Source organism: Piliocolobus tephrosceles, chromosome 15, assembly GCF_002776525.5.
Source record: "Piliocolobus tephrosceles isolate RC106 chromosome 15, ASM277652v3, whole genome shotgun sequence".
Taxonomy (NCBI): Eukaryota; Metazoa; Chordata; class Mammalia; order Primates; family Cercopithecidae; genus Piliocolobus; species Piliocolobus tephrosceles.
In genome coordinates, this window is record NC_045448.1 from 61,448,418 (window position 1) to 61,460,432 (window position 12,015).

At 39.7% G+C, this 12,015-nt stretch overlaps 1 protein-coding gene across 1 annotated transcript in view; it reads left to right on the forward strand.

Moving 5' to 3' along the window:
• PEX13 (peroxisomal biogenesis factor 13) overlaps window positions 1-12,015 on the forward strand; it is a 30,998-nt gene that overhangs the window by 4,422 nt on the left and 14,561 nt on the right. Inside the window, exon 2 of the mRNA XM_023228325.1 lies at window positions 9,121-9,815. Coding sequence (XP_023084093.1) covers window positions 9,121-9,815 — 695 coding nt within the window. The remainder of the gene's footprint in view (window positions 1-9,120; window positions 9,816-12,015) is intronic.

A 12,015-nucleotide genomic window follows, 5' to 3' on the forward strand; every position in this document is an offset into this window, starting at 1 on the left:
CAGGCAAACAGAGTCTGGAGTGGACCTCCAGCAAACTTCAGCAGACCTGCAGCTGAGGGACGTGACTATTAGAAGGAAAACTAACAAACAGAAAGGAATAGCTTCAACATCAACAAAAAGGACATCCACACCAAAACGCCATCTGTAGGTTACCAACATCAAAGACCAAAGGTAGATAAAACCACATAGATGGGGAGAAACCAGAGCAGAAAAGCTGAAAATTCTAAAAATCAGAGCACCTCATCTCCTCCAAAGAATTGCAGCTCCTCGCTGGCAACAGAACAAAGCTAGTCAGAGAATGACTTTGATGAGTTTGTCGAAGTAGGCTTCAGAAGGTCAGCAATAACAAACTTCTCCGAGCTAATGAGCATGTTCTAACCCATTGCAAGGAAGCTAAAAACCTTGAAAAAAGGTTAGACGAATGACTGACTAGAATAAACAGTGTAGAGAAGATTTTAAATGACCTGATAGAGCTGAAAACCATGTCACGAGAACTTCGTGATGCACGCACAAGCTTCAACAGCTGATTCAATCAAATGGAAAGAAGGATATCAGTAATTGAAGATCAAGTTGACGAAATAAAATGAGAAGACAAGATTAGAGAAAATGTTGTCTATTGTATCAGTTAACCTATCGTTGAACCATCCTTGCATTTCTCAATGAACTCTGATTAGTCGTGATTTTTTTCTGATATGCTATTCCAAATTCTATTCTAGGCCAGGTGGAGAGGTTCACATCTGTAATCCCAGCACTTTGGAAGCCCAGGGCAGGAGGATTGCTTGAGGCCGGAAGTTCGAGACCAGCCTGAGCAACATAGCAAGACTCTTATCTCTATAAAAAATTTTTAAATTGACCAGGTGTAGTGGCATGCCCCTGTAGTCCTAGCTACTAGGGAGGCTGAGGTGGGAGGATCCCTTTGAGTCCAGGAGTTCAAGGCTGCAATGAGCTGTTATCATACTGCTGCACTCCAGCCTGGGTGACATAGCAAAACCCTGTCTCCGAAAAGAAAAAGAATTCTATTCTAATATTGTAAGACTGTTGCATACATTTTCCTAGGTAAAATTGAAGTTTTCTTTCTTTGTACTATTCTGGTTTTGTATCAAAGTTTTATAGCTAGAGAAATGTTTCTGTTGAGTCCATTTTTTTTTTGAAAGTGTCTCACTCTGCCACCCAGGCTGCAGTGCAGTGGTGAAATCATGGCTCACTGCAGCTTCTACATCCTGGGATTAAGTAGTCCTCTTGCCTCAGCCTCCTGAGTAGCTGGGACTACAGGTGCATGCCACCATGCCCAACTAATTTTTATATTTTTAGTAGAGATGGGGTTTTGCCATGTTGCCCAGGCTGGTCTCAAACCCCAGGGCTCAAGCAATCCACTCACCTCAGCCTCCCAAAATGCTAGGATTACATGTGTGAGCCACCTTACCTGGCCTAATTCATTTCTTTGTAGGCAGACTGCCTTCTCCTTAGTAGCCTTGATATGTTTGGTCCTCTAGCTTTATTATATTGTATCCAGGTATGAATATACAGACAGACACACACACACACACACACACACTTATTTTTTTTCCTTCCTGCTCAGTACCCACCATATTCAGTCTGAGGATTCATGTATTTTTTTAATTCAGGAAAATTCTCACCAATTATACCTTTAACTATTATTTTAAGTTTTGTTTGAACACTAGTCTTTACTATCTCTTCTTCTGTTAAGCATTATATCAGGAATAGTGTCTGCTATAAGTAACAGTATCTGACTTACTGTGATTTGGACTATAAAGACATTTGTTGTTCAGTTAGCAAGAAGTCTAGAGATCTGCCTTCTCAACATTGTCATCAAGGGACCTAAGTTTTTCCTGACTTCCTTTTCTTTTTTTTTCTTTTGTCATCTCTCTGACTTTTTGGCCATATCTGTCTTTTGTTTTGTTTGTTTGTCTTGAAATAAGTTTCACTCTGTCACCAGGCTGGAGTGTGGTGACATAGTCACACCTCACTGCAGCTTCCGCCTCCCAGGGCTCAAGCAGTCCTCCCACCTCAGCCTCCCGAGTGGCTAGGACCACAGGCACATGCCACAATGCCCACCTAATTTTTGTGTTTTTTGTAGAGACGGGTTTTCGCCATGTTGCCAAGGCCCATCTTGAACTCCTGGGCCCAACTGATCTTCCCATCTAGGTCTCCCAAAGTGCTGGGCTTACAGGCATGAGCCACTACTCCCTGTCTTATTCTTTGCTCCTTTAAAAAGAACCTTACCCCACCCCTGTCTGGCTGCTTTCAATTTCTCTGTTTTAGTGTTCAGCAATTTGCTTTGTTAGGCCTCAGTGTGGTTTTCTTTGTATTATTCTGGTGGAATTCATAGGGATACTTGAATCTGACTTTGGTGCCTCTCATTAATTCCAGAAAACTTTAAGCCATTCTTTCTTTAAATATGGTTTCTATCTATTGTCACTTTACTCCTTTAACTCAACTTGCATATATACCCCATGTGTCACTATACTCTCTGTATCTTACTCTCTTTTCTGTATTTATCCTTCTGTTTCTTATGCTTCATTCTGGGTATTTTCTTCCCCTCTGTTTCTAGTTCACTGATATTTTTCTTTCACTGTGTCTAATATGGTACTAAACCAGTCATTGAGTTCATAGTTTCAGGTTTTGTTTTGTTTTTTTTTTTTAGTTGTAGAATCTTCATTTGGTCCTGCTTTATATTATAGTTCCTATTTTCTTCAGGAAAATCCCAATCTTGCCTTTTTTTATTTGAATATATTCAACATAGTTGTTTAAAGTCTCTGCCTAATAACTCTGTAATAACTCTATTATCTGGATCCCCTTTGGAGCTCTTTGTATTATCTGAAGTTTCTTTTTTTTTTTTTTTCTGAGACAGAGTCTCACTCTGTTGACCAAGCTGGAGTACAGTAGCGTGATCTCAGCTCACTGCAATCTCTGCCACTCAGGTTCAAGCAATTCTGCCTCAGCATCCCAAGTAGCTGGGATTACAGGTGCCTGCCACTGCACCCAGCTAATTTTTTGTAGTTTTTAATAGAGACGGGGTTTCACCATCTTGGCCAGGCTGTTCTTGAACTCCTGACCTCGTGATCCACCTGTAATTTTGTTGTATAAGCCCTATAATAATAATAATTATTATTATTATTATTATTATTATTATTAAAATTTAGTCTTGCTCTTTTGCCCAGGCTGGAGTGCAGTGGTACAGTCTTGGCTCACTACAACCCCTGCCTCCCAGGTTCCAGTGATTCTTGTGCTTCAGCCACCTGAGTAGCTGGAATTATAGGCATTCGCCACCATACCTGGCTAGTTTTTATATTTTTAGTAGAGACAGGGTTTCACCATGCTGGACAGGCTGGTCTCGAACTCTTGGATTCAAGTGATCTACCTGCCTCGGCCTCCCAAAGTGGTGGGATTACAGGAGTGAGCCACCATGCCCAGCCAAGCCCATTTATTTTTAAATGAGAGCTGCACATTGTATATAGACAGTTTAATGTGATTTGAGGCCTAGGGATATCTTTCTCTAAAGACTTTTCCTTTTGACCAGAATGTTAGGCCACTAACAATCTAGAATCACTTTAATCCAATAAAGGATTGAGCTGATTTAAAACTTGTTTTTCATTCCTGCCAGAGTTAGTCCATTTCCTATTAACCTTTTCACCCTTTCTACTAGCATATTTCCCTTTTTAAGGTCCCAATCTGAAGTGTGAGGATTCCCTATGGCCTTCCTCTTTAGGGTTCTGAACTCCAATTTATGTCTCCTTAGCCCAGGGAGTCTGTTAAAATCTCTGCCTAGCTTCTCATTCTGTCAACCATCTCTTCTGGAATTGGCCCTAGTTTCTAGGGAAATATCTCAAAAGATCTGGCTCTCTGGCTTTTTTTTTTCCCTCCTGGATTTTGACTCCAAATTCCTCAGTGCCTTGTTCTCTAATGTGTAAACAGAATTCTTTTCTATTTCCTACCCTTCTAGTTCAGTGGGAGGGTTAATCTAATTACCTCGACAACCATTACTTAAAGTAGAATTCCCAAGTTCTGTATTTCCAGTCTGCTCCTTAGTGTACAGCAGCTGATTTTCTTCTTGACTGGTAGTTGAAAATGGTTCCTGTGGGTGTAGCCACCTCTTCTTTTATTCTTTTTTTTTTTTTTTTGAGACGGAGTCTCACTCTGTCACCCAGGCTGGAGTGCAGTGGCACGATCTCGGCACACCACAACCTTCGCCTCCCTGGTTCAAGCAATTCTCTGCCTCAGCCACCCGAGGAACTGGGATTACAGGCGCCCACCACCACGCCCAGCTAATTTTTGTATTTTTAGTAGAGACAGAGTTTCACCATCTTGGTCAGGCTGGTCTTGAACTCTTGACCTCGTGATCCACCTGCCTCAGCCTCCCAAAGTGCTGGGATTACAGACGTGAGCCACCACACCTGGCCTGTGGCCACCTTTTCTAATATTTCTAATGGAATTTTTAAAATATTTAAATGTTTTTATTTCAATTTTTATTTCACAGATATTGTTTCATTTCTCTCTCTGATAATTTTTAACATATCTAAAATCATTCCTGAGCTGTTATATAAAATTAGTTTTTTTAATTGGGTTTTATACTTGCTGATTTTTGTTGGCTTTGTTTCTTAGTGTTTTTATTTCTTCATGTGTGTGGCATTTTTGAGATGGTCATTTTGAGTAGTAATTTTAGAGTTGTGTTTTCTCTCCTTTCCCTCTTCCATGTTCCCCTCTCTCTATCTAACAGGTTAGGTTTCCTGTTGCCTCTACCTGTTCCCTCTACTTACCACTTAGGTAAGAATCAGGTGTAAAAACAATGGGTCAGACTGGACATGGTGGCTCACACCTGTAATCTTAGTTCTTTTGGAGGCCAAGGCAGGAGGATTGCTTGAGCCCAGGAGTTGGAAATCAGCCTCTCAAGATGTAATGAGAACCCACCTCTACAAAAAATACCAAAAAAAAAAAAAATTTAGCGGGCATGGTGGTGTACTCCTGTAGTCCCAGCTACTTGGGAAGCTGAGGTGGTAGAGATTGCTTGAGTCTAGGAGTTTGAGGTTGCAGTGAGCCTCCAGCCTAGGTGACAGAGCAAGACCCTGTCAAAAACAAAAACAAAAACAAAGCACCATAAAAACAGTGAGTTAGATTAAGGATATCACAGATCAAATCGGTCAATAGTTCTTTCATTTCCTGGGTTGGAGGCCTTCTCACAGTCCTCTCCCTTTCTCAGTTCTGTAACTTTCTCAAAATAATTAAACTGTCATCAGCAAATTTTATAATCTCTTTGTAGGAGCCAAGGTGACACATCCTCACTCCCGGCCTCAAGCAATGAACTGGTTCCATTCTAATGGAGCTCTTTTCATTTTTGTTACTTCATGGAAGCCTGCATCTTGGCTGTCACTGCCTGATTACAGAACCAGAATTGAATAGGCCCGTAGCTTCAGCCCTCCTTACCATGTTACATTTCTGTTTCGTTTCTGTTCTGTAAGTCTGTCTTGTGTTAAATCTAGATAATGTCTGTTTGTCTGTTTTCTCTATTATTGCTTCTACTTTGGAGCAGAACTCCTTCATCAAAGCCTGAATGCGTTATACTATCTGGCCATTCACTAGCTCCTTTGAAGTTTTGTTCCATTTTTAAATATTAGAGCCAGTTAAAAAAAAAAAAATAGAGCTCTAGTAGCTTGTTTATAATATTATGATACAAGTCTAAATTAAAACTTTAGCCTGGATTAGAAAATTACCATTTTGCAGTTCCACATCTAATATTTGTTTCAGGCAAGGATGATGAATGGATGCTAAACTATCAAATGAACAGTTGCTGGGGAATAGAATATTTGTGTGGTACCAAACTGTCATCCCATAGATTATATACTAATTACAAAGGGAAAGATACATTTTAATGGAAAGCTCTCATAGTCACCTCCTTAACCAACTAATCAAACTTAGCTTCACAAATAAGGAGGCAATAATATGGCATTTTATGTGCCTCCTAAGGTAATACTGTGTGAAGTAAACAATAGCTCTTATGAGTTTTTCTTGCCAAAAAATATTGAACCTGATTCTAATCAAACTGTTAAATGCAATCTTAATTTAATAGGAGGCAAAATAAGAGTACAAGTTAAACAACACTTTGAGGAAACACAAATCTGGGGGTAGGACATTTCTTTTTTTTTTTTTTTGAGACAGAGTCTCACTCTGTTACCCAGACTGGAGGGCAGTGGCTTGATCTCAGCTCACTGCATCCTCCGCCTCCCGGGTTCAAGCTATTATCCTCCCTCAGCCTCCCGAGTAGCTGGGACTACAGGCGCCCACCACCACATCCGGCTAATTTTTGTATTTTTAGTAGAGACAGGGTTTCACCATGTTGGCCAGGCTGGTCTTGAACTCCTAACTTCAGGGGATCCGCCTGCCTCGGCCTCCCAAAGTACTGGGATTACAGGCATGAGCCACCATGCCTGGGCTGGGGTTAGGACATTTCTAGAAAAAAACTGGGTTGACTCTTTAGAAGGTCAGGGATATTTGAAAAAATTGAATTGTTCTAGTTTAGAAAATAAAGGAAACAAAACAACCAAATGCAGTGTGTAAACAAAACTTAATTTTGTTCAAAAAAAAAAGTTTTAAAAGATATTTTTGACTCATGTAGCACAATAATTTAAAAAGCAGCGATAAAAAGGCTAAGCCAAGTGCAATGGCTCATGCCTGTAACCCCAGCACTTTGAGAGGCAGAAGTGGAAGGATTGCTTGAACCCAGGTATTTGAGACCAGCCTGGGCAACAAAGTGGGACCCTCATCTCTACCAAAAAGTTAGCTGGGAGTGGTGGTCTCAGCTGCATAGGAGGCTGAGGCAGAAGGATCACTTGAGCCGTGTTTACACCACTGCACTTCAGCCTCAATGACAGAGGGAGACCCTGTCTCCAAAAAAAAGAAGGCGAACTTAAAAGTAGGCAAAGTATCTGAATAGATATTTCTCCAAATAAGATTGCAAAATGACTAGTACATGAAAATATGCTCAACATCGTTAGCCGTCAAGAAAATGCAAATTAAAACCACAGTGAAATACCACTTCATGCCCACTAGGATAGCTATAATGAAAAATATAAGAGCAGATGTGGCCAAGGATGTGGAGAAATTGGAAACCCTCATATATTGGCGAGAATGTAAATGTAAAATGTGCTTTGGAACACAATCTGGCAGTTCCTCAGAAGGCTAAATGTAGAGTTTCCATATAACCCAGCAAACATGTCCATACAAAAACTTGTACATAAATGGTCATTGCAGTATTATTTGTAATAGCAAGAAGTAAAAACAGCCCCAATATACATCAACTGATGTGTGAATAAATATAATTTGGCAATAAAAATGAATGAAATACAGTTGGCCTTCCACATCTGGGGATTCAACCAACTGTGGATCAAAAATAGTCAGAAAATAGGCCAGACGTGTTGGCTAACACCTGTAATCCTGACATTTTGGGAGGCCGAGGTGGGAGGATCACTTGAGGCCAGGAGTTGGAGGCTGCAGTGAGCTATGATCATGTCACAACGCTGTAGCCTGGACAACAGAGTGAAACCCTGTCTCTTGAAAAAAAAAGCAGAAAAAAAAATTGCATCTGTACTGAACATGTACAGACTTTTTTCCTTGTCATTATTTCCTAAACAACTACAGTACAACTAATTACATAACATTTACACTGTGTTTGATACTATAATCTAGAGATGATTTTAAGTATACAGGAGGGTGTGCATAGGTTACATGCAAATAGCATACTATTTTATATTAGGGACTTGAGCATTCATGAATTTTGGTATCTGAAGGAGGTTTTGAAACCACTCCCCCACAGATACCAAGGGCTGCCTGTACTGATACATGCTATAAAATGGATAAACCCTGGAAACATTATGCCAAGTGAAAGAAGCCAGTCACAAAATACTACATATTGTATGAGTCCATTTACCATAGATCCTCATTATTTGTGGATTCTGTATTTTCAAATTAGTCTGCTCACTAAAATTTATTTGTAATCCCAAAATCAATATTCCTGGCATTTTCCCAGTCATTTGAGGGCAAACATAGATCAGGTAAAAATCTGAGTTGTCCCTCAGCTGACAACTGAGGAACAACCGAGAGACAAAAAAAGCAACACTCTGGTTTCTTATTTCAGCTCTCATGCTGTAAACAGTTGTCCTTATCAAAGTCTGTTTAGTGCCGGGTTTTTTCACATTTTTTAATGGTGATTTTGCTGTCTAAAATGGCCCCCAAGCATAGTGCTGAAGTGATCTCTAGTGTTCCTAAGCACAGGAAGGCTGTAGTGTGCCTTACAGATACAATACAGGTGTTAGATAAGCTTCATTCAGGCATGAGCTATTGTACTGTTGGCCATGAGTTGTTAATGAGTTAACAATATACCTGGAATAAAGTGACTTTAAACAGAAACACATATAAAATAAGTATATGTATTGACTGATTGATGAAAGAAGCAATGATTTGGTATCTGCTGGTTCAGAGTTCACAGTGACTTTACAGAATATAACTATCTTAAATAACAAGAATTAACTATATATGAAAGGTCCAGAATAGACAAGTCTAGGTACAGAAAGTAGACTCATGGTTGCCAAAGATGGGTGGAGAGGTGGGCAGGAAATGGGGAATACCTGCTGATGAATATGGGGTTTCTTTTGTGAGGTGATGAAAATCTTCTGAATTAAACATGGTGATAGTTACACACCTCTGTGAGTATACTAAAAACTATTAAATTATAAACTTTAAAATGATGCCTGGGCACAGTGACTCACACCTGTAATCCTAGCACTTTAGGAAACCAAGGCAGTGGATCATTTGAGCCCAGGAGATTGAGACCAGCTGGGCAACATGGGGAAACCCCATCTCTATAAAAAATTAGCCAGGTATGGTGGCATGCGCCTGTAGTCCCAGCTGCTCAGAAGGCTGAGGTGGGAGGATCACTGGAGCCTGGGAGGTTGAGGCTACAGTGAGCTTTGATTGTGCTACTACACTCCAGCCTGGGCAACAGAAGAAGTTGTCATAGCACCAGGTATATAGGAGGTGTTTAATAATTACTTTGAATTGAATTTACTGTATGCTTAAATAACTGTTTTGAATCTTTTTTGGTTTTAGATCTGCTGATTTGGGTCCTACTTTAATGACAAGACCTGGACAACCAGCACTTACCAGAGTGCCCCCACCTATTCTTCCAAGGCCATCACAGCAGACAGGAAGTAGCAGTGTGAACACTTTTAGACCTGCTTACAGTTCATTTTCTTCTGGATATGCTGCCTATGGAAATTCATTTTATGGAAGCTATAGTCCTTATAGTTACGGATATAATGGGCTGGGCTACAACCGCCTCCGTGTAGATGATCTTCCACCCAGTAGATTTGTTCAGCAAGCTGAAGAAAGCAGCAGGGGTGCATTTCAGTCCATCGAAAGTATTGTGCATGCATTTGCCTCTGTCAGTATGATGATGGATGCTACCTTTTCAGCTGTCTATAACAGTTTCAGGGCTGTATTGGATGTAGCAAATCACTTTTCCCGATTGAAAATACATTTTACAAAAGTGTTTTCAGCTTTTGCGTTAGTTAGGACTATACGGTATCTTTACAGAAGGTTACAGCGGATGTTAGGTTTAAGAAGAGGCTCTGAGAATGAAGACCTCTGGGCGGAAAGTGAAGGAACTGTGGCATGCCTTGGTGCTGAGGACCGAGCAGCTACCTCAGCAAAATCATGGCCAATATTCTTGTTCTTTGCTGTTATCCTTGGTGGTCCTTACCTCATTTGGAAACTATTGTCTACTCATAGTGATGAAGTAACAGGTAAGAGAACTGTAAGGGAACAGGTTCAGATACCATATAACAATCTCAAATTTCAAGAATATATTTGTTAGTTTTCTTTATATTTGTTTGTATTTACTGTTTCTGTCCAGTTCTATTTTCAGTTAAGAGCTTCAAAACTGGCAGAGAAATATATAGCAAAAATAGGTTTGCTGATTAATTTATTGTTAGTTCAGTTTAACAGTGCACATTACCTTACTGTTTACAAGGTACTGAAATTGGTGCTGTGGAGGATACAAAGATACATAGGGCATAATTCCTATCTTCCTAAAATTTGTTGGAAGGAAGGTGGTTTAAAACACATACACAGGTAATTGTAATGAGGCAGAAAATGTGATAAGAAATACGACAAATGGGGAGAGACATAAGGTTTCTTGAACCCTTTTTTAATATGCAAGACACTGTGCTAGGTATTTTATGTATTTTATCTCATTTAATTATTTCAACAACCCAAGCAGATAGGAATTACCCTTATTTTGCAAGTGATAAAACTGAAATCCAGAGAACTCACTTACCCAGGGTCACATCTTTAATAAGGCAGAACTATAAACAAAACCAGGACTGGTTGATGAATGTTATGCTATATTCTCTCAACTAGTAGAAAGTATTAGCTAACTTTAGAAAAGGGAAGCTAACATTTTTGACTGTGGTATCCAAGAAGAAATGGTATCTAAGTTAGATTTTTGAAAGCTAGACAACCTTTCATCAGTTAGATAAAGAAACAAAAACTGTCAAGCTGTTAGACCAGCTTCAACAAAAGTATATAGGCAGAAAATATGAGATTTGTTTGGCGGTTGTCCTATAGTATTGCATTGGATAGTAAGAAATAATGCTGAGAAATTAGGTTGAAAGCTAATAGTAGAAGCTCTTAATTGGCATTATGAGACTTAATCTTTATGTAAGGAATGGATGGTTTTTTGGTAGTTTATGTTTGTGTTTATTTTTAAGCAGACTGTGACATACATGTAAACAAGTCAGTCTAAAGTGTTTAAGATAGTAGACGTCAAGGCAGGTTGTAATTAGATGATAAAGTACATAAAGGATTTGGATTGTGTTCACCTTTGTATTCCTACTGTCTGACCTGCTTGGCACATAGAAGGTACTTAATATTTATTAAATTGGGGACATCAGTTATGATACTTTTGTATTAGACTGTTTGAGAGATAATGAAGACCCAAAATAGAGTATGTGAGAAGCAGGATTCATATAATAGATTCAGTGTAGTTACTGACTAAATGAGATATATAAAGGCAAAGTAGAAATCAAAATGCCCTAGACTTTTAAATTTGGGTTATTAGAGGGATAATGTTTTATTTATTAACTCAATACATATTTGTTGGGTGCCAACTACATACCAAAGAATTCTCAGAGCTAGGGATGTAACAATGAATAAAATATATTTTAAAAATCTCTGCCTTTGTGGCAATCTAATAGGGAGAAACAGTAAATAAATAAGTAAAATATATAGTAAGCCAGCAGGTAAGTGCTATAGGGGAAAAAACAAAACAGGGAAGAATGTTGGGAGTGTCAGGAGTACAGGAGTAGGAACAGGGGTTGCAGTGCTACGTATAGTCAGGGAGTGCCTCCCTGAAGGAATTAAGAGAATAAGTCCTATAGCTGTTTGAAGGAAGAGTGTTTTGAGGCATACAGAACAGCAAAAGTGCAGAGGTATTTAAGTGGCATGTCATGGGAACAGGAAGGAGGCCAGTGTGATTGGAGCAAAGTGTTAGTGGCAGGAGATGAAGGGAGTAGATGGTGTAAGTTATAGGCATGTGTAAGAACTTTGGTCTTTATTCAAAAATGGGAAGCCACTGGAGATTTGTGAGCAAATGCAAATGAGTAATATGACCTGACTTAGGTTTTTTTTTTTTTTTTTGAGGGGGGGGACACAGTGTTGCTCTGTCACCCAGCTGGAGTGCAGTGGCACAGTCTCAGCTCACTGCAACCTCCACTTCCTGGGTTAAAGCAATTCTCCTGCCTCAGCCTCCCAAATAGCTGGAACTACAGGTATACGCCGCAACACCGGGCTAAGTTTTTGTATTTTAGTAGAGACGGGGTTTCACTGTGTTGCCCCAGCTGGATCTCGAACTCCTGAGCTCGGGCAATCTGCCCACCTCAGCCTCCCAAAGTGCTGGGATTATAGGCATGAGCCACCGCACCCAGCCGATGTAGGTTTTAAAAA